At 39.9% G+C, this 23,359-nt stretch overlaps 2 protein-coding genes across 3 annotated transcripts in view; one reads left to right on the forward strand and one right to left on the reverse strand.

The window, feature by feature from the left end:
- Positions 1-3,668, forward strand: part of PIK3CA (phosphatidylinositol-4,5-bisphosphate 3-kinase catalytic subunit alpha) — a 70,424-nt gene extending 66,756 nt beyond the window's left edge. Inside the window, exon 21 of the mRNA XM_084875544.1 lies at positions 186-3,668. Within this exon, the coding sequence (XP_084731670.1) occupies positions 186-456 (271 nt within the window). The 3' untranslated portion in view covers positions 457-3,668. The remainder of the gene's footprint in view (positions 1-185) is intronic.
- KCNMB3 (potassium calcium-activated channel subfamily M regulatory beta subunit 3) lies at positions 1,396-22,134 on the reverse strand. 2 transcript variants are annotated; one of them, XM_084875568.1, is made up of 4 exons: positions 22,033-22,134; positions 17,710-17,901; positions 12,846-13,044; positions 1,396-6,288 (listed from the first exon to the last, which is right to left on the reverse strand). In XM_084875568.1, the coding sequence occupies exons 1-4, from the start codon at positions 22,092-22,094 to the stop codon at positions 6,220-6,222; spliced, it is 522 nt and encodes a 173-aa protein (XP_084731694.1). In that variant the 5' UTR covers positions 22,095-22,134; the 3' UTR covers positions 1,396-6,219. The 2 variants fall into 2 exon arrangements, with proteins under 2 accessions (XP_084731694.1, XP_084731693.1); XM_084875567.1 differs by lacking the exon at positions 1,396-6,288 and adding an exon at positions 7,389-10,531.
- Between the last annotated feature and the right edge of the window lie 1,225 nt (positions 22,135-23,359).

The raw sequence follows: 23,359 nt of genomic DNA on the forward strand, positions 1-23,359 counted from the left end.
AACAAAGCCCTTTTGGACTCGTGAGGTTTGTATTCTAGTGTAGGATAAAGGGATTGAGGAGAGGAATGCTATTTTTTATAGGTTTGTCCAAGGAAGCCTCTCTAATGATGTGACATTTGAGCAGAGACCCGAAGCTACTAATGCCATTTGCTTCAAACTAACCAACTTGTTCTTATTACTTTTAGGTTTCAGGAGATGTGTTACAAAGCTTATCTAGCTATCCGGCAGCATGCCAATCTCTTCATAAATCTTTTCTCAATGATGCTTGGCTCTGGAATGCCAGAACTACAATCTTTTGATGATATTGCATACATTCGAAAGACCCTAGCTTTAGATAAAACTGAGCAAGAGGCTTTGGAATATTTCATGAAACAAATGAATGATGCACATCATGGTGGCTGGACAACAAAAATGGATTGGATCTTCCACACAATTAAGCAGCATGCTTTGAACTGAATGATAACTAAGAAATTGAAAGCTCAATATTGGATTCTAGTCTGCACTATTAATAACTGTCAACAGGCAAAGACTGATTGCATAGGAATTGCACAATCCATGAACAGCATTAGAATTTACAGCAAGAACAGAAATAAAATACTATATAATTTAAATAATGCAAATGCAAACAGGGTTTGATAGCACTAAACTAGTTCATTTCAAAATTAAGCTTTAGAATAATGCGCAATTTAATGTTATGCCTTAAGTCCAAAAAGGTAAACTTTGAAGATTGTTTGTATCTTTTTTTAAAAAACAAAACAAACAAAAAAAACACCCAAAATATATAGAAATGATGGAGAAGGAAAAAGAATGATGCTCTTTTTTGTCTTGCAAATGTTCTATGTTTTAAAATGTGGACATGCAAAGTCTATTATTGCATTAGGTCCAGGTAAACTGGAGTTTGATGTTAAATTACATTAAGATGGGAAATAATGAAATTTCTTTTTTTTTTTTTTTTTTCATTGCTGTTCAACTTAGAGTTTGAAGTGGGTTTTTGACTCCTTGTTTAATGAAGAAAAATGCTTGGGGTGGAAGGGACTCTTGAGATTTTCCAGAGACTTTTCTTTTTTAACAAATCAAACCTTTTGATGATTTAGGGTCTTGTCTGCAAAGTTTTGGAAGCAGTCACAAATGAGACCTGTTATAAGGTGGCTTTTGGGTTTTTTTCTGGACAGTATTTACAAGAATCTGATTCTTATTTCCCAGCAAAATTCTGGGGGCCCATAAAGTAAAATAATCATAGAGAAAGAATGAGCAGGAATAGTTCTTGCTTCAGAATTGTACAGTATTCACATTAAGTTTGTTTTTTTTTCTTCCTTTTGCAATTGATGAATTGAATACATTTTTCATGCATGTTTTCCAGAAAAATAGAAGTGAGTATTAATGTTATTAAAAAGATTATTTTTTTTATTAAAAGCTATTTATATTATAGAAACTATCATTAATATATATTCTTTATTTCATGATCTGTCCCATAGTCATGCATTGTTTTGCACCCCAAATTTTTTTATTGTTCATATCAGCAATGGTCAGCTCTTCTCTTGGTCTTTGGAGAAGGCTCAGGCACTATCCCATTTATACCAATACTAGTGAATATCTACTTAAAGAAAACAGAGTAAAGTTTATCCTTTTTTTTCCTTTCTCTTTTTACATGAATTGCCCATCTTGCATCCTCTTTTATAGTTCAGAATGCCTCAATCATATGAAATTAGTTACCAAAATTAATACAATTTAGAGTATCTTGTTGATTGCTTAAACCCTCTACAGAGGTATGCTCATGAATAATACTTTATATTATGGGGAAATAGAAACCATGAACTTCTTACTATTTTAGGCTATTTATCCAATATCTCATAATAAAAGCAGGATTATGTCCCATTTCCAAGTGGTCAGGGCTCACTCTCCAACTTTATTAAATTGCAGTTGAGCACAGGATACATTCTTAAACATTTTGAAAAACATTAACCCAAGATGTAGGGGCTAAGACTAGTCATCACTCCAGAATCTGATATTTTACTCAGTATTTGAAATGAATGATTAATTCCCTAGGAAATAGTTTTAGCAGATGTTCAGGTGCCACACCAGAAAAAGTGCAATAATTTACTGACAGTTTTCTAGATTAGGCATATTATTGGAATACAACTTTATAAAGAGCACACATTGTATACTCTAGTGAAAGAGCGTCACTAAAAAATCTTCACTTATGAAATCAGTTACCTATAGTCTTGAATAGTGAACAAGGACTCTAATACAAATACTCTTAATATTTGGCTATTTTAGAACCCTTAAAGGGCATAATTATTGGAGATTTAGGTACTTCACTAAGGCATGTATATAATATTGCCAACGGGAAAAATAAATTTGAAGATTAGGGGAACTTATTTCTCTAAACTGTCTTGGAATAGTTCAAAAGAATTTAAACCCTATTAAGCAGGAAACCAATCTATTATTTTGCAAAAGATTTCATAATTTATTAAAACTTCATGATTCACATTTTGTGTCTTAGATCTGTTCAGTTATAATACATACTACCATCCCAGTCTTTTTGTGTTAGTTGATTACAGGAAAACTCAGTGAAATGATACAAATCTGAGACTCTGATGGTGGAAAGTGAAGTTTTAACAAAGAACCAACCATGTTTTACCTGAGTGCCAAAAAAGCTTTGAGCTTCCTTGCACAGAATTTATACAGTTTTTGCTCTTTCCACATCAATTCAGTTAGTCCACTTTCCCTGGGACCTCTCCATCATTAAAACACATGCCACATACCATATTTTATCATTGACATTTATTTTCAAGAGTTATTACAACCAAATTAAATCTGTTTGAGAGGTGTAAACAAATTTTACAAAGAATATTGATTAAGTGATCTAGCTAAAAGCAAAGTAAATATTAAACAAATCCAAGCAGAGTTTAAGCAAACAGCATTAAAAATAAGAAAAAAGGGACAGGTGGTTCTCAGAAGACAAGGAACAAAAACTGAATTAAATGCTACATGGGAGACTAAGATATGTTTTAAATCATGACAATAGAGTCGCTTCCAGGTACTTTATTATCAGAGATCAATTCCAATTGATCCCTTCCTTTGGCCAGCCATACATCATTGAATGTGGTATAACTGACTATTGGCTCTACAGTTTCATTGGGTCACTTGAGCAATATTTCCTTCAATGACTATTTTGAAGGGGGAAGGAGCAGGTTTAAACAAAGTAAAACCTAATTTTAAACACATTCTAGCAAAAAAAAAAAAAAAAACGATCAACTGTTTGAAAATCATGCTTTAACTTTTTGTTATGTTCTCAACTATACAAAGTTGTGTATTTTAAAATTTTTTACACTGATGTTAATTTGAAATCTGTTAATCATATTGTGGAATTTGATGTGTTTTTTTAAAAGATGTTTCTAATTGGATTTTTTAATCAAGAATGGAATTTGGTCTCTATTTTCTGATAGAACCTAAGCTTTTTGTGGTTCTTAGTGTCCTGTGTAAAACTTAGTGTCAAAGTAATCAACTTTGAGGTTTTCCCTTCTACTCTGCTTTATATTACAAGCCCTTTAGAAAATGGAACCTGGTGAATATACAATGAATTGTAAAATATTTTAATGTGTAACTTTTTCAACTGTGAAACTATGACTATTGGTTTTTTGATGAAAATAACTGCTGATAAAGTATTTTGTGTAAAGTGTAGTTCTTATTAATCAGGAAAATAATCAATGTCTTGATTAGATTGTATATACCCTCTTGAATTTTATTTAAGTGGATTGGTAATTTTCACATAGGTAAAAAAAAACAAACAAACAAAAAAAAACACAGTCCATCTGTATTCTTTTTTCCATCAAAAAGTGCTTGATTTGGCATTCTTAAAAAATTATGAGCAGCCTATCTATTTTAAAGGCACCATGGAAATTTCACTGCATATAAACCTGGATTTGTTTCTTAATGATTTTGTAAATCCATTTAATTCATATCCTGGCTAATAGCCTATGCTTGCCAGCTCTTGGAAGAAATTTAATTTCTAGCATTAGTTTAAAGCCAGCAAGCTAACTTTTTGTGAATATTAAAAAGTTCCTTTTGTTTCATTGCCTGCACCAACAGCAGACCTGGGCTGGACCCACACACTCAGAATCCACCTTAAAAAATTAATTTTGATGTCTAGACACCACTATAGTATTTCATTTGAAAGGCCATATGTGGTGTTAATGGATTGCGGTGCTTCTACTATTTAAAAACAACTTTCATACTTCAGATGTGTTTGAGAAGAGGGGATTGGGGGTATGCAAAACGGAGGAGTTGTTTGAATGAATTACATTCTTCATATCCTGCTCAGATGCGGCATAGAAGAAGGCTGAAAGTTGTGAAAATATATTGTGCATACCACAAGGGAATTAACTCTTCATCAAGGATGGGATTGTGAAGGCTGAACTATAAGATTCAGCATTGCCAGGATACTCAGATAATCATTCTTGGTGACAGAATAATACAGCTGGGCTGTTTTTTAAAATATAAACACCATTTTTATTTTTTAATTGTTGCATTAAAAATTGTAAATGAATCTTATGTGCCATGGCCTGGGAAGCCTTTTTTCTTTTCTAATAAACGTTATGTTCACTTTCTGAAAAGATTAGGGCTTAGCTCAAGATAACGGTGGTCCTGATAAAATTATATTGGTAACTCTACCTCAGAAGGTTAATAAGGAAAAAAAAAAATGAGTCACAATTGAATAAGTTAAGCTCTGATATTATCGAAATTTGCAGAGCACTGTATTTGAGATTTATAGTCAGAGTTGGCATGCCTCATTTTTAATGGCATTGGAGACATTAGGGGGGAAAAATCTCAGTTAAAAATTTAATCCTTGCTCCAGCCATTTGGCAAAGACTATACTGCTAGGAGGTTCATGGTACTAGGTTCTTGAATCTGATATTTAAAATTAGTTGTGTTCTCTTTTCTTAATTATTAGTGAAGTTAGTGTGTGTATATGTGCACACATTTCTGTTTGTATACACACTGCTTGCTAGTTCTAGTCAAGAGGCATCTTTTATAAAAGATGTAAACATCCAGGTTCTAAAATTCAGAAGAGTTTAGAATTTATTAGGAGTTTCCCAAGTTGGGATGGTAGTTTTTAAATAAGCTTATTTCATTCAAGTATTCCACTTGATTAAAGTATTGCACTTCCTTTTCATCAATGCAGCGCCATTCCTTTTGCTTAGGTATGTTAATATTTTAGATATGTTAATATCACAGCCATGCTGGCTAGCATAAAGTGACAGTTATGAGCCATCAGGAAATTTTCTGACTTAATTTTTACACAATTACATATAAGTTTTAACAAGGAGGACATAAAACAATAAAAGCAGTTCCTTTTACATTTAGTATAGTTGGGTAACTGATTTTCACTACCAACTGTAGACTCCATTCCTCAAGTTGGTAAGTATGGAAAAGGGCTTTTTAAACGTATTTTGTAAGCTATTCAAGTCTATGAATCTATCTGAAATCATTTAATCTGTCACGACAATAATGTGGTTATGCTAAGAGACATGTACATTTTTTAAGTGAAAAATTTTTGTTAATACTTCTAAGGAAGGAGGCAGAAAACCAACTTTGGTATTTCCTCAAAATACCTTTAATAAGACTGAACTCCTTAATTCTAGTGTAAATTTTCAAAAGTCATTATCTATTGATTTTGTAAGAAAAGGCCCCTTTCCAGATTTAATTTATGTTCCTATGAGTGGTAAGAGAAGTTGGCCTTCATCTGATTTCTAGGAGTGTTTTTGGTTATGGAACCTAAGTTTCAAATGCAATCAGAGGTTTAAATATGATTTCATCCTTGGACTTAAGTTGAATAAAACCTAAAAGAATGTGTCCTTTTGGAACATAACCCTTTAACATCTTGGGGAATGTAGCACTACAAAAAGAAGACAACTAGCACACAAAATGTTGACTTTGGGAATTTTAAAAAGTAGCTCCTACCACCCTTTTTAGCCCCACTTACTGTAGGAAATCGATCTCTCTATTTTGTCATTCAATGAATTGAAGTCCTGTGGTATACTGCATTCGTTAGGAGAAAAATGTTTTTAAATGTTCTTTTAATGATGGCCCAAAAAGTATTTGACACAGCAAGATGCATGTGTTATTGTACTGAGAACATAGAATAATAGTGTCACTAAATTTAAGACCTCTTCCCAGTCTTGCTGTTCTGAGCAAGAAGCTCGGCCTGTGACTGCACTACTGTTTGTGCTCATCAGAAACTGTCAATGTCTGCTTTTCTTTACCTTCGTAGTCTGTAACATCACACTGTTTATTAAAAAAAGAAAAGAAAGAAAACGGCTTTGACTTGTGTCCACATAATCCTTAGTGTTCTATATATTTTATATTCTAAACAAAAAAAGTGTGGTAAGTATATTTTGCCATCGTTTGAATGCTTAAAAGCAAACCAGTATTGCTAATAATGAAATTTTAGCTGAATTTGAGTTCTTGCCAATAATGACTGAGAAACATTGGATGAAAACCTAAAACTATTATGCCTTCAAAGTCAATTTTTCTGCCCCAGTAAAGTGATGAATATTAGAGAAATATCTGTTTAAATATTAACTTCCTTTAAGCATAAAGAATTATATGCTTGTATTTTAAACAGAAATACATGTATACATAAACATAAATGTATAAGTGTGTTTGTATGTGTAAAAGGACTTTTTTTCAAGTCTCTTGAAGAACAGAACCTAGAAAGTAGGTTAAAAGCAAACTGGTTTTGCTTTTAGTTAATATAAGCCTTGCAAAAGGTAAGTCTGAACTTTTCTTGCACCCATAATGCACATGGGCATTGACACTTAGAACTTCTAAACAATTAACAGCAAATAATTGCTTACATTTTGTTTATTTGCCAAGTGATTTTGAATTAATATTGTTCTAAGTTGACTTTGTTCTCCAAGCATAATGCCTCTTTCCTGAGATAGACCAAATAACCACTTTTATCAATGGAAAACTGTAGGAATTCAAACACTTGAGGTTTCAACACTTTCACACACTCTAGATTTCAAATTAGTGGTTTCTACTTTGTTAGGAGAAAAATCCAAAAAATTGCACATTGTTAGATGGGTGTCAAGCTTATTAAGAAATAGAATAGAACCCGGCCAGTGTGCCTTAGTGGTTAAGCATCGACCTATGAACCAGAAGGCCACGGTTTGATTCCCAGTCAGGGCAGAGCCCAGGTAATAGGCTTGATCTCCAGCGTGGGGGTGTGCAGGAGGCAGCCAGTTAATGCTTCTCTGTCATTGTTTATGTTTCTATCTCTCCCTCCCTTTCCCTTTCTCTCTGAAATTTTTATATATATATAAATGGAATAGAAATGTGCCCTTCATTTAAGAAAACTACAGAAACTCAACTTGAAGATTTAAATATATATAATTTCATTACAGGGAAGTCTGGTGTACAGAAGCCTTTAAACAGCACATTCTGGACCTTACATGCATATCATATTTAGCTAAGACATGGTGGGGAGGATCCTCTCAGAGCTTCCTACCCTGACCCCTATACCAGCTGTCCAATGAAAGGCACAGAGGCTGACTGAATTCGTTTCATTTTTAATAAGAATTATATACATTTGAGGTCTACAATATAATGATTTGAAATACAGAGTGACATGATGACTACAAACTAATTAATGTATCACTTCACAGTTGCTGTGTATGTGATGAGAGCACCTGAAATCTACTCAACAAATTTCCAGTACTCAATACACTATTAACTATAGCCATCGTGTATACTAAATCTCTAGGTTTATTGTTCATCTTATAACTGAACATGTGTGCCCTTTAACCAACATCTCCCCTTTTCCCCCATCTCCCTACTTATAACCATCATATTACTCTCTGTTTTTATGTATTTGGCTTTAGAGTCCACACAAATGCAGTGGAACACAGTTTTTCCCTTTCTGTGCCTGACTTATTTTACTTAATATAATGTCTGCCAGGTTCATCTGTGTTGTTGCAAATAGCAGGATCTCCTTTTTTTTTCTTTTAATCCTCACCCAAGGATATGTTTATTGACTTTTTAGAGAGAGAACATCAATAGGTTGTCTCCTATACATGCCCAACCGGGGACCAAACCTGCAACCTTTTGATGCACGAGATATTCCAACCAACTGAGCCACCTGGCTGGGCAAGATCTCCTTTTTGAAGGCTGCATGATATTCCATTGCATGTCCTTATACACACATTATATATCACCACAATGTCTTTAGTCTGTTGATGGGCTCATAGGCTATCTCCATAGCTTGATTACTGTGAACAACGCCTCAGTGAACATAGGGGTGCAGGGATCTCTTGGAGGTGCTGATTTCATTGCCTGTGGTATGTAGCCAGAAGAGGGATAAGGCTGGCTGAATATTGAAACTTAGCAAAAGATGGTTATCTCCTAAAAATTTTAAGCACCTCTACTAGTGCCAGAAACTAAGCTAGGTGTTTCATATACTCTATACTTTGTGTATCCCCTACAATAGCCCCATGAAAGAAGAGATGATCCCCATTCTAAAGATGGAAAGAGAGAGAGGCTCTAACAATTCAGCTGAATTGCCCAAAAATACATATTTGAAAAGTGGTGATTATGGCCTACAACTCAAATCACACACACAGACACATTCTCTCCACTATTCCACACTAGAAAGAGGAGAACGTGCCAAAATTGTGCAAGTCAATGTTGCTCAATTTTATTCAGTTTAGTAATTTATGACACAATTTCTAAATGGCATTAAATTGGCTTGAATCAAATTTTTTTGTTTGATTGCATCTACATTAAAAAGGTTGCTTCAAAAGTCTCATTTTTCCTATTGTCCACCAAGTAAGATATTTTAATAAAATTTTATAGATACTTTAAGGCACATTGGTTTTCAGAACAAACTGTTTTCATCTCATATTCAGCTTGATCTGGAAAGTACCTGTTGGGAGGGTTTTGTGACATTATTTTATAACCACGTAGACTCATCATTTAATATAAGGACCATTGATGAGTAGCCACATGGGACTTTTCTGTGAGGGGGATTATCTGAGATGAATGCTAAATTCCATCCAGTACAATTTATCCCTCCTTCACGACAAATTTCTAGCCATCTCTTTCTCACCAGAATGTACACGAAGAATAAAATGAGCTTTCGGAAAGCATAATTAACTAAAAACTGTACCTGAAAGAAAAGTTAAAATGGTACATGATAAAGTTAAATATAAATAACTCTAAACTTAATGGATTTTCTAGGCAGTGGCTTCCCTCCTTTATCACGAATGGTGAAGTGAAATGGTAGGGCCACACTTTTGGGAATTACCAGATTACAATCTTCCTATAGTGAATGAACTGTTCTTCACCAAGAATTTTTTTTATTAATTTTCTTACAGAGATAAAGGGAGAGGGATAGAAAGTTAGGAACATTGATGAGAGAGAAACACTGATCAGGTGCCTTCTACACACCCCCCACTGAGGATGTGCCTGCAACCAAGGTACATGCCCTTGACCAGAATCAAACCTGGGACCCTTGAGTCCACAGGCTGACACTTTATCCACTGAGCCAAACGGGCTAGGGCTTCACCAAGAATCTTTTTGAGAAATGTTTTAACGTGAATTGTATGGCATAGGACAAGGCTGGTCGTCCAGTGCTCCATAGGTTAAATAGCCCCATTATTTATTTCCACATTGACAAGTTCTAAGTAGAGCTGAAATTAAGGACAGCTACCTTGAGCGCATTTTGCCATGTAGGAACAAGAAGTGCTTCATTGGCTCATGGGGGAAGAGATTTGGAGTAGAAAAAAATGGTGAATTTGTATGTATTTACAAAATAAATAGAATACATGGGAGACTCTTAAAAGTTTTTTCTTGCCTGGCTGTCATGGCTCAATAGTTGAGCATTGACCCATGAACCAAGAGGTCACAGTTCAATTCTGGGTTAGGGCACATGCCCCAGTTATGGGCTCAGTCCCTAGTAGTGGGTATGCAGGAGGCAGCCGATCAGTGATTCTCATCATTGATGTTTCTATCTCTCTCCCTCTCTGAAGTCAATAAAAATATATTTTTTTAAAAAGTTTTTTCTTTCCCATAGCATGCTTTACTGCCTCTTCATGGTTAATTTGTAACCAGGCATAATCAAGTCTTCACATGCAGAAACTATGGGTGTCTGAAGGCCAGGACTTCAGTTTGGCCACCATCCTAAGATTGCTCAGCTCCTTCGATGCTGTTCTGTATAAGGTGCTTTGCCACCTGCCTCATCTCTGAGTGCAGTGCTGTACTTCTCACACAGGAGGGACAGGTACTGTGTTAACCGTACCATACCGACAATCAGGGCGCCACCCAACAGCGTCAGTGAAGGCCAGAGTAGACAGTGGAAGATAACCGTTTGGTCATACTTTTTTATGAGAATGACATCTTCAGATTGGCTGCCTGGACTGTAGAAACATGAAAAGGGAGTCCCGTTTATGTGATCGAAGAATTCCTTTACATCCAGAGCCCTGATGAGCAAGTCATTCCTGTCTCGGTGGCACTTGGGTGTGTAAAAGCACTAGGAATGTGGAGGAGGAATAAAGATGAGAACACTCTTAGCAGTATGGAGCACGTAACAGTTTTCATTCTGAAATAGCTTGAAGCTACTTGGGAGTTTCCATCTCAAGGTGATGAAATCCACCACATAGCTCGGGGGGAAGGGTTGGCAGAGGGGCACCGAATGAAATGGCCATTTCCAGGCATTAAGTAGGGGCATGAGGAAGTATTCTTAGAGTCAAGACACTGCAGAAGAGACCATGGCCAACTTCAAAAGGACCACTCTCCTGACATGCAGGTCCTCAGCCTCTTCCTGGACAGTAACTCAATCCATTTGTCCATTCAGCAAATATTTATTGAGCTCTATGTGCTTTCAACACCTATGGGTCCCTCTATTGTCTTTGTCTTGATGTCCTGTAGTAAAATCTCTCCGTAAAGGATTAGCATATTGAGGCTTTTGTCTTGGGCCCACACAGCAGGGCCCCACCTGGGCTCTGTTTCCTGGGAGGCAGAGCCAGTGGATAAGGGACCTCTTTCTACCAGCTGATTAAAAAAAAAAAAAAAAAAACAAGATTGAGGTTTATCATCACACCCACTGGATGCTCCAAGCATTGTGCCGATGGCCTTTGAAAATGTTTGAGATCATGCCAAAACCAGTTAGGCTCAGTGGATAGAGCATTGGCCTGCGGACTGAAAGGTCCCAGATTCAATTCCAGTCAAGGGCATGTACTTTGGTTTCAGGCACATCCTCAGTGGGGGTGTGTAGGAGGCAGCTGATTGATGTTTCTAACTCTCTATCCATCTCTCTTCCTCTCTAAAAAAATCAATAAAATATATTTTTATAAAATGTTTGAGACCTTAAAAATTATTACATCCGAGCTGAAACCGGTTTGGCTCAGTGGATAGAGCATCGGTCTGCGGACTGAAGGGTCCCAGGTTCGATTCTGGTCAAGGGCATGTACCTTGGTTGTGGGCACATCCACAGTAGGGGATGTGCAGGAGGCAGCTGCTCGATATTTCTCTCTCATCAATGTTTCTAACTCTCTATCTCTCTCCCTTCCTCTCTGTAAAAATTAATGAAATAAATTTTTTTTAAATTATTACATCCGAAATAGAAAAGAAATCATCAGATTAAAATTAGTGATTAAGTGAAGACACACAAAATGTAAGGTGTCAACTAATCTAATACAACTTAACTGTGATTGTTAGGTGTAAAGGTACACTTTAAATCATATGAACCAATTGAGCAACTTATTAAAATCAAAATTGTCCTGGCCAGTATTTCTCGTAGGGGTGTCGAACTCCATCAGAGAAGGGGCCAAAATCTAAAATCCAGCCTAAATCGCGGGCCGAATGGTTTACTGAACAGTCATAAACTGACAATGTCATAAACTGACAGCGGAGTGCAGTGATGACAGCGCGGTGCGGGCCACATTGCAAGGCCTGGCGGGCTGGATTTGGCCCGCGGGCCTTGTGTTTGACACATGTGGTAGAGCATCAATCAGTCCATGCACTAAAGGGTCGAAGGTTTGATTTCCAATCAAGGGCAAGTGCCTGGGTTGCAATTTTGATCCCCAGCTCTAATCAAGGCATGTGCTGGAGGCAATCCATGTGTCTCTCATCATTGTTTTTCTCCCTCTCTCTTTATCTTCAACCCTCCCTTCCCCTCTCTAAAAAACAATGGGGAAAAAAATATCTTCAGGTATTAACAAAAATAAATAAAATAAAATTTATAATAATCCTTTAAATTTCTCTGATAAGAAAAATTACTTGCACCTAGCCAGTGTGGCGCAGTGGTTCAGCGTTGACCCATGAACCAGGAGGTCACAGTTTGATTCCTAGTCAGGGCACATGCCTGGGTTGCAGGCTCGATCCCCAGTGGGGGGTGTCAGGAGGCAGCCGATTGATGATTCTCATCATTGATGTTTCTATCTCTATCTCCCTCTTCCTTCCTTTCTTTTAAATAAAAAGATATTTTTTCAAAGAAAAAATAACTTGCTTGATTTCAGGTGGGCTGTGAGAACCTTGTACCACTTTGATAGGATGGGGATAGGACCTCCAAAAGTAAATCTGCCCAGAAATGACTCTGGTCATTGGCTCAGCCTATACATTTCAGACACCAGCTTATGAAATTGAAATTTCTCCCCTTCCTGTTTACCCCATTTTCCCTCCAAGAATGCTTTTTGCTTCATTTATCCTGATTTGACCACTATCAAAACATTCACTGGAAGGAAACAGATTTATCCCTAGAGGTAGCCCAGGGTACTGCACCCTGCTGGGGACAGTTCTGGCATGGGAGGGTTGCTGTGATGAGAACTTTTTCATTAGAACATCACCTTGGAATTGATCTGCACAGCCTCTTCATTGTAACGTAGGAGAGCTTTCTGGCCCGAATGGGTGAGGTTCACCAGCACCTGAAGACAGGGATACTTGCCCTGACCTTGGCAGGCCACACCACAGGAGAAAGAGCAGCCCATCCTGTCGTCCGTGATACGTGTGAGGACAATAGTGCAGTTCGCCTCTTCTCTCTGAGTGCTCCCATTTGAAAAAAATAAAATAAAATCATGATCTTCACCCTCTATAAAACTTAGTTTTATATTTCTAATGTGCTAACCTGAGGCATTTGTCTATTTTGAGGAAATGTAGGACTATCATAGAAAGCACACAATGAGGACACATTAATAGCGGAATAAATAGCAGCAAATTGCCAAGCCCCATCTCAATTAGGACCCTCCTGGCATATTTCTCACTACACCAACCCTTAGATCAATGGTTTTCAAACTTCAGAATCACCTGAGCAAGTTTGTTAGCATGAAGATCTTGTTAAAATGTGGATTCCAGCCTGGCAGATGTCGCTCAATGGTTGAGTGTCAACCTATGAACCAGGACGTCACAGTTCGATTCCCTGTCAGGGCATGTGTTTGGATTGAGGGCTCAATCCCCAATGTGGGGTGTGCAGGAGGCAACCAATCAATGATTCTCTCTCATCATTGATGTTTCTATGTCTCCCTCTCTCTGAAATAAAAGTATATTCTCTATTTCATTCCCAGAGATTCAGGTTCAGTTGATCTGAGTTGAAGCCCAGAAATCTATTTAATAGTTTTAAGATACATGTGTTTGGAGAACCATACTTTGATCAATATCATTCTAAGTACTATAACCAATAAGATCCACATCAGAAATCATATCATCTGCCATCTGCCCAACTGATGTGGCTCAGTCAACCTAGATTCATTTCCTGGTCAGGACATAAGTCCAGTTGCTGGCTCAATCCCCAGTGTGGGACTGCAGGAGGTAGCTGATCAGTGATTCTCATCATTGATGTTTTTATCTCTTTCTCTCTGCCTCTTCCTTCCTCCCTGAAATCAATAAAAATATATTCAAAGAAATTATATCCTAATGCCTCATCATCTTACAATAAAATGCACCCTTTGGAAGAAGTCCAACCATAGGGCTCTTAGTCAACACAGCCTCCAAAAGTTCTGATAACAAAGTACAATTCCATTTACCTGCTCTGCTTCCAAAGAGGCAAATGCAAATCATGCAAGCAATCTCTCATTAGAAGCTCACTGTGTTTTTGCTGTCAGTAATTCCTTGAGGTCAGGACCTACCTGCTATTCATCTTTATGTTCCTCAAAGCCTAAAACACAATGCCTCTCGTGTAGTAAAGGCTCAGTAAGTGCTGTGCTAAATTAAATTTTATTTGGAAAACATTCCTTGAGAATCTGAGTATGTGTGACAAACGCAGAATGTCATAGGTGCAATGAGAAGTGGTAGATACATTTCCATGAAGACCGAGGTGAGGCTGAAGAGAACGGATATATATGTATGAACTAAGTGGAGAACAAGTGAGGGTAAGAGGATGTGTTTTGAATGTACAGGAGCAGCTCCTCATGCATTCTCACACTCACCTCCAGGTGGGTCCCTGTGTTTATTTCCTAGTGCCTTAATAACAAGAAGTTAGAATGACAAACTTCTATAAGTCAGACTATTTGAAAGGCATTGTTTAGCTAGCTGTATAGTGTACTCCCATTATGATCTTTGACCACCAATCATCATTTCGCTTTATCAATATAACAAACTTGAGACACATGGTGCAATTTAATATGATCCTAAGGCCCAGGGAATTAAAAATAAATAAATAAACAAAGCAAACAATTACTGCCAAAACCGGTTTGGCTCAGTGGATAGAGCGTCCACCTGGGGACTGAAAGATCCCGGGTTCGATTCCAGTCAAGGGCATGTACCTAGGTTGCGGGCACATCCCCAATAAGAGATGTACAAGAGGCAGCTGATCGATGATTCTCTCTCATCTTTGTTTCTAACTCTCTATCCCTCTCCTTTCTTCTCTGTAAAAAATTCAATAAAATATATTTTTTTAAAAAAACAAATAATTACTGAATGTAGCCTAGAACAGTAAAATATTGGGCAAGTGAAAATACAGAAATGGAAAGATTCTCTCACAGGTTTAGCATTGGCCTGCTTTTACACAAAATTAATTTCTATACTTATTTAGACAAGGTATCTTTAACTGTTTATAATTATTTGCTTATCTGTATTAGAACTTAAGCTCTCTAAATCCTCACTACGTGACAGATAGAATATGATTTGAACCATCCTCAAAGATTTCAGGAAGCTCCAATATAGAAAGCGAGATAGTCTTTCCCAGGTGGAACCAGGGGTGTATTTAGGACTGGGGGAAAAATTTAGCCTGTTCTTTCAATAGCATTGTGTGTCTATTTGTCTACAAATAAACACAATCCATCATTTGATTGGCGAATGTGAGTACGAGGGAGTGGGCATAGGTGTATCTATCATCCTTTAGGATGTGAAACTTACCTCTGGTGGCACAAGTTTTCAAGGCAAGGGAGAGATAAGCACTCCCTAAATTCCTTTAAACCATTTCCAGAAATGCTTAGGAAAGTAGATTTTAAATATGAGCAATAGCTTAGTGCCAATTTGCAGGTGGTATCTCAAACCATCTCCCAAATATATCACATTTTTTAACAATATTCTGACCTGCACACAAACACACACACACACACACACAAACACGTGCACCCACACATATTTATTCCATTTACATAGATATTCCAGATATCTATGCAGATTAGATAGAAATTAGATGCATAAGTAGATATAAAGTAGAGTAACAGGAAAGAGAAAGTAGAAAGCTAGAATGAAGTCAAGAGTGAGGTGCAAACATGTGACCCGCATATCCTAAGAGTCCTTATAATTATGAGAAATGGACAAATTTGACTTGCAGCTTCTTAGTAGCAAAAGCAACAAAGGAAACACAACCAGATATAGGCTGGCTGGTGTCTGTTGAGTTAAAAAAAAAAAAAAAAAAAAAAAAAAAAAAAGGTAGGTTGACCAAGAGCAGAGCAGATTCTCTGGTGCTCATACCAGGTAGAAAATCCCCCTGGAATCCTTCTAAGAGTGGCACTGTGCGCTCCAGTGGATGGTCACCTCCACCTTATTGCCCAAATAATGTTAACATTGGAATGGCAGGAGATGAATCTAAAAAATTCCTTTTCTGTGACCTCTTTTCACCGAACTTCCAGACCTGCCTTTTCCATTCCCCATGGCCCTTGCATTCCCAGGGCTGCCCTCCCCCAAAGCACTCCATGTTATGTGAGCCATTCTCCAACTTTAAACAGCTCCGGTCCTGCCGTAATCAAAACACCCATCCCACCCCCCATCCCCTCGTTGCAGCAAGCTTAAGTCTTAGGAGGTAAGAAATCTTTATGTCAGAATGACAAGCAGATTCTTTCTTGGCTTAGTGGCCTTGGGCAAGTTACTTTGGCCTTTCTGAGCCTCAGCTTTTTCATTTATAAATTTAAAATAATGCTTCCTTCCATCATGGGTTTGCTCTAGCTTTAAATAGAATAAAACAGAATATTTGTCATATTCTAATATATAAAAACCCAGGGTCTGTAACATCCAAAATGACTGAAGGCTCAACTGACCGGAAGTCAGTGCTGGGTTGCAGTGGTGACCCAGCACTGACTGCCGAAGGGGTTGCAGATCAGGCCCGAAGAGAGGCCTGGACAGAGAAGCAGCATCTGATCCGTAGCTTGGGTCAACCGCCATCTTCTGGACATCAGACTTCCTTCTGGACAAAGCCATGGTGGTGGGGTCTGAGGCAGAGGCAGTTTGGGGTGAGATCAGGCCAGCAGAGGAAGGCAGTTGGGGGCGAGATCAGACTTTCCAGGAAGGGCAGTTGGGGTGAGATCAGGCTGGTAGGGGAGGACAGTTAGGGGTGATCAGGCAGGCAGAGGCAGTTAGGAGTAATCTGGTCAGCATGGAGAGAGAAGTTAGGGGAAAGATCAGGGCAGCAGGGGAGGGTCATTGGGGGTGAGATCAGGCCAGCATGGGAGGGCAATTAGGGGTGATCAGGCAGACAGGCAGAAAGGTTAGGAGCAATCAGGCAGGCAGGCAGAGGGGTTAGGGGCAATCAGACAGGCAGGCAGAGACAGTTAGGGGCAATCAGTCAGGTGAGCAGTTAGGAGCCAGTGATCCCAGATTATGAGATTGATATCCAATTGGAGAGGGTGCAGGCTGGCTGAGGGATCCCCTCCCCCCCTCATGCACAAATTTCATGCACCGGGCCACTAGTCAGAAGGCCCTGATCAATCAGCCCAGATCACTGGCCAGGCCTAGAGACTTTACCCATGCAAGAATTTTGTTCACCAGCCCTCTTAAATATTATATATTTAATAATGGTAACTATTATTACACATATCTAATAAGGAAACTACTTAAAAGAAAAGAAAGGGAACTCATATTTATTGAGCAGCTACTATGTGCCAAATAGACATTACCCAACTCAAAAAACTCAGACTACAAAACTTCTATTGTGCTCATGTAGAAGGCTTAAATTAAGCCTTCCCTGGAATATCTGCACAGTAAAGGAAGGATGTATTACCTATAAGACTATCTAATTTGTGGATTCTTTGTTGGAAGTATTTTTGAGGTTGGGATTGGGGAGCGGACAAGAAATGTCTTTCACTTTCTTACCACCTCTTGCTCCACACCCAGCTGCTTCTGAGCACAGACAGAAGAGCGAGTGAGTATGTCATCCCTGTCCTAGACCACTGTCAGAAGGGCTGCAGGAACCAACCAGCCTCCCCTCTCCACCACTGTGCCTGCATCTGATTTGAACTGGAAATGCTGGGTCTGTCTTTCTCCGTTTCTTACCTGAGTACGAAAGGCTTTAGGATGGTTGTTCCAAACAAGAAGAACATCAGAACCGAGAAGCCCATCATTGTGAAGCCTAGCAGCATGGCTCGGTCCTCTCCAGCACTGGACGGCAGCTTCTTGTGCCCAGCTGGTAGGTCTCCATCACCGTGGTCTGTATTTCTCTTCCTCCCTGAGGTAGAAACAGCTGTCCTTTGGAGGAAGTGAGAAAGAGATAGTTCTAAAGAAGTCAGTACATTTACCAACGCATGGGGGCTAAAGGGTGGTAGAGGGGTGATCCCATTTGCTCCTCCCTAAGGGTTGTGAGCAGGTTCCATGCAATACAATGAGATCCTATGTTCAGAGCTTGGTAAAAAAGTCTATCTAAGCATGCAAAAATGGTCCTAGCCAGTTTGGCTCACTGGACAGAGCGTCGGCCTATGGACTGAAGGTCCAGGGTTCAATTCTGGCTCCATCTCCAGTGGGGGGGGGGGGGGGCATGCAGGAGACAGCTGATCAATCAGTGGCTCTCTCTCATCATTGATGTTTCTATCTCTCTCTCTTCCCCCTTCTTCTCTAAAAAAAACAATAAAAAATATGTTTTTAAAAAATAAACATGCTAAAATGGTGTGTGATAATTTTTTTTCTTGAATGTAACGAACAAAACTAAGGAATGCTAGAAGTCTTCGGAGACCTGATTAATCAATGGCTAGAAAGGAATTACCTGTAAAAGTAGCTTTTGCTTTATATAAGTATATATTATGAACTTGCTTATTTTGGGGGATTATTGCACGTTTCCCCTGAAAATATTTGTTTGCATCACAAGGTCCACATTCCTCCCTATGAACAGCCAGTCACAAGCAGAGGCTGCCCCTATGGACAGGAGCCTGTTCTTTCGTTTGCCTTAGTCCCACCACTTCCTGTGAGCCGTTTCCTTGACTAGCTGTTCCCTCTCACAAAGCAGTTGAGTCCCAGAGGTAATTCCATTTTAAGGGGCCTAACAAAATTTTAAGCTAAACAAAGGCAGCCATAATGGCAGAGATTCAGGCTCCATGGAATATATATTCTTCTCAAACATATATGGAACATTTATGAGACCTAACCACCAACTGAGCCATAAAGAAAGCCTCAACAAATGTCAAAAAATTTGAGAAAGTAATGTACTTTTTGTGTTTGTTTTATAAAATTGAAAATATAGAAAATAAAAACCACCCACAATTCTACTACTTAGAGATAATAGCTTAGTGGGCTAGTCCTCTCCTCTATATTATTTTTAAACACTAGAAAAAAAAATTTTAATCTTGTCCTTTTCACTTAATGTAATAATATGTCAGCAGCAATGCTTTGTAACTCTTCTATTGGCTACATAATAATATTCCAACAATTGCCATAATTTTGTTGTTGTCGTTAATCCTCACCCAAGGATATTTTTTTTTCCCATGGATTTTTAGATAGAGTAACAGGAAGGGGGGGGGGGGTGTGTAGAGAGAGAAAGATTGATGTGAGAGAGATACATCAACTTGTGCCCTGACCATGGCCAGGGAGTGAACCCACAACCCAGGTCTATGCCCTTGAGCTGGAATCGAACCTGCAACCCTTTGGTTCTCAGGCCAACACTCTAACCACTTAGCAACACCAGCCAGGACCCCACGTTTTCCTCAATCATTTCCTTATTGTTGAATATGATTTCTGAGATCATAAACAGCCCTGTAATTAATGTTGTGGTATTATAAGCACCTTTCATCCAAGGACCTCAAAGCACTTAAGAATGATCTAATGTTGCTCTGTAGCCAGAGATGAGTAAACAGAATTTTTTTTTTTTTTTTTTTTTTTTTTTTTTTTTTTTTGCCAGCAAGCAATACACATCCACTTGTAACCAGAGTGTTACCAGGGGTTGTTTTATTCAGTCAAGGCAGTACCCACCCCCCATTCTGCTGTCTCCCCTGCAGACAGAACTGACTTTCACACTCCCCAGGTGCCTTCTGGCTTAGCCTGAAGCGAACTCGGTTTCAAAGCCCTTGAGCATGCTCATTTGGCTGGAATCCCTGCAGATGCCAACAGCCTCTCCCTCCAACACTCTAACTTGTGCGAAATGTGCTCCTTAGAAAGAAGCTGTGGTTCATCAAAGCTTGCTAATTCATCTGATACTAGTTTCACATGTGTATGGAATTTCTAAGCATTGTGCTGTGTTAAAGTAATATTTCCCTGTAGTTTATTTATGATGCCGAAGAGATTTGGGTCATTGTTTTTACCCTTCTATTTTTGTAATTATTTAACAACTTCTTCTGATACAGGAAATGAGGTTAAGTCCACATGCCATCGAGTTTGGTAAGAGGAGAGAGCAATAATCCAATTGGGCATTTCAGAAGTGAATATAGGATGCTATATTGCTTTGGGAAGAACACAACTGCTCTTCTATCCGGTTAATTATGTTAAGAACTTGTTCCATTGCTAGTTTGCCATTTGATCTTCTGCCATACTGTGATTTGCTTTGTCTTTTTTCAAAAGTATTCACTCATTTCTAAGAGACAAGTGTTTTTGCCTCTGTCTCTTTCTTCTTTGGTTCTGTCTTCCTTCCTCCCCAACCTCCCAAATCCGTCAAACCCCTATTTCTCACTCTCCTGCATTCTGTCTCTCAAATACCCATGAGTGTAATTAGAGGGTAATGGAGATGGGTAATGTGATGACTGGGGTGATCTTTACTGTTTCCAACTCCCCTTCAGCCACTGACAAATCACCCAGGTTTTTGATAGAGTGAAATGGACCCCTCCCAGGAGGAGGCTGGAAAGCTCTTAATATCCCATTCCTCAAATACCCTCAGGCATTGCTCTTCTCTAAACTTTGGTGCCCACTTCTGATTTCCCCCTGCCCCAAACCCAGGCACAGGCAGAGGGAGTGAAACCTAAGACTCTCAGCCCCTCTGCTTTGCATTCCCCTGGGGAGAAAAGAGGTCCTCAGGTTACTGTACACATCTCACCTTCTCCCTTAACAAGTGCCCTGGCTCTGGCCAGGTTTTCTCAGAGGTCAGAGCATCGACCCATGAACTAAAGGGTCTCTGAGTTGATTCCCTGGCGCATAGCTTGGTTGCGGGTTCCCAGCCCTGATAGGGGCACATTCGGGGAGCATGTTTCCCTCTCTTTTCCTCCTCTCTCCCTTCCACTCTTTCTAGAAATCAGTGGAAAAAATACCCTTGGGTGAGGGTTTAAAAGAAAAGAAAGAAAGAAAGAAAGAAAGAAAGAAAGAAAGAAAGAAAGAAAGAAAGAAAGAAAGGAAGGAAGGAAGGAAGAAAGAAAGAAAAGAAAAGAAGAAAGAAAAGAAAAGAAGAAAGAAAGAAAGAAAGAAAGAAAGAAAGAAAGAAAGAAGGAAAGAAAGAAGGAAAGAAAGAAGGAAAGAAAGAAAGAAAGAGAAAGAAAGAAAGAAAGAAAGAAAGAAAGAAAGAAAGAAAGAGAAAGAAAGAAAGAAAGAAAGAAAGAAAGAAAGAAAGAAAGAAAGAAAGAAAGAAAGAAAGAAAGAAAGAAGAGTCCTGGCCAGAGAGCCTTCCTGCATACTGAAAGGTTTCTAGTTCAGTTCCTCGTCAGGATACATATCCAGGTTGCAGGCTTGATTCCCTGGTTGGAGGCTTGCAATCCAAGTTTCACTCTCATATTTCTCTCTCTCTCTCTCTCTCTCTCTCTCTCTCTCTCTCTCTCTCTCTCTCTCTCTCCTCTCTCTCTCTCTTCTCTCTCGCTAAATAAATCAATTTAAAAAATCTTTAAAGAAGTAAGTTATCTCACTTCCCCCCTGAAGGTGGTTAATTACAATGGCTTAAAGTATAGACAGTATGCTGGCATCATGTAGGAGCATGCTAAGGCATGCAACGACTATTACTATCCCCTATCACTATTCCCATCTCATCGACAGGGCGATGAGGCAGAGAGAAATTAAGAGACTAGCCCACAGACATCACAATCGTCCAGCTGGTTAAGTGGTGGAGCTGGAGGGGTTTGGGATTTGGACCCAGGCCTGTGACTCCAAGGCTGAAGCATGCTTCAACCATGGGACCAAATGCCGGCAGTCCTTTCCTCACTCCTTCACTCAACCGAGCACCACCTCTGTGCTGGGCCACGATCTAGAGCCGGGGAGCCAGAGGTGACTTTACAAGGGCCCTGGCCTCCAAGGACTTGCAACCTGAAGGAGGAAGCTCAGGAGCACAGATGCAGCCCACACTAGTCAACTCTGCCGGGAAAGCCTCCAGGGTCCCCTGGGAAGCACAAGTGGGCACCCTCGGATCGAGGAGGCACCCAGAGCGGCCACTTGTTCAGCGAGGTCCCCACGCCAGTGCGGGAGAGCCTGGTGGTGACTTACCTTCCCTGGCGCCGCTGGCCGCCCTGGAGTGTGATCTGAACGGGGATGCTGAAGGGCTGCATGAGGCCACGGGGCTGGGCAGCCTGGGCTCCTTTCACCTGCCTCATCGCCTCTGAGGCCGCAGGAGGAGCGATGCGTCAGCATCAGCGGAAGTGGGGTCCCAGAGGGAGTCCGCAGTCCCCTCTCGGACACCCATGGAGGGCACCCCGCCTCCAAAGCTGCCACCTGGTGGTGTGCGGCGCCCACTTTCCTGGACGCGTGGGAAGTGAGAGCAGGCCTGCCGGGGGGGCTCTGCAGATTGTGGACAAGGCTGAGCAGCCGGTTCCAGAAGCTCAAGACCCTGCAGGGGTTTCCTGCAGGCAGACCTGCCTCCCTCCGCCTTGGCACCTGTGTTCGGCTTCAGCGGCCAGGCGCATCGCCATAGAGACCCATCCGCTAGCGCCAAGTTCTGAGACCCTAGGGACCCTAGGTAATTGGTGAGGGACACACTCAGTTCAAGGTTTATAAAAAGAGGAAATGTTTTGCACTGGCCACGTTTCCTCTTTCACAAAGTGCCTGTTAGAATGCAATATGAGAGAATGAACCTTTCTGGTGAATGCAGGGTCTGATTAAGAGAATGCTTCTGTACCATACGTGATTTCCCAAATTTTCCGGACCCAAAGGATCATGAAATGACTCACCATGAAAACTATTTCATGCCCTAGCCGGTTTGGCTCAGTGGATAGAGCATCAGCCTGCAAACGGAAGGGTCCTGGATTTGATTCCAGTCAAGGGCACTTGCTCCAGTTTCAGGCTTGATCCCCAGTAGGGGGCATGCAAGAGGTAGCCAATCAATAATTCTCACCATTGATGTTTATATCTCTCTCTCCCTCTCCCTTCCTACCTGAAATCAATAAAAATATATTTTAAAAAAATTATTTCAAAGGTTAAAATATCATTGTATCTTTCTTTGATTACCTAAAAGGCATTTGGGGATCTTTTCATAACCCCCAAATTATAAACATTGATTATCATTATACTAGAGGCTGGGTGCATGAAAATTCATGCACTGGAGGGAGGGGTCCCTCAGCCTGGCTTGCCCCCTCTCATAGTCTGGAAGCCCTCAGGGGTGGGAGGTGACTGGGTGATCAGGGGAAGGTGATGCCTCATCACACCTCTGCTGCTGCCACTGCCAGCAGCGCAAGCCTTGGCCAGCCCTGGGTAGCTGGGTGACCTAGGGGACTGGGGGACTCTGAAGACAGGCATGCAGAGCAACTGGGCCTGCCTGGGGGTGGGCCTGGCCTTGCTGAGTGCCTGCCACCCGGGTTGAGCTGAAGGGACTGGACAC

The sequence above is a fragment of the Pipistrellus hanaki genome, assembly GCF_964339955.1.
Source record: "Pipistrellus hanaki genome assembly, chromosome: 2".
NCBI classification, from domain to species: domain Eukaryota; kingdom Metazoa; phylum Chordata; class Mammalia; order Chiroptera; family Vespertilionidae; genus Pipistrellus; species Pipistrellus hanaki.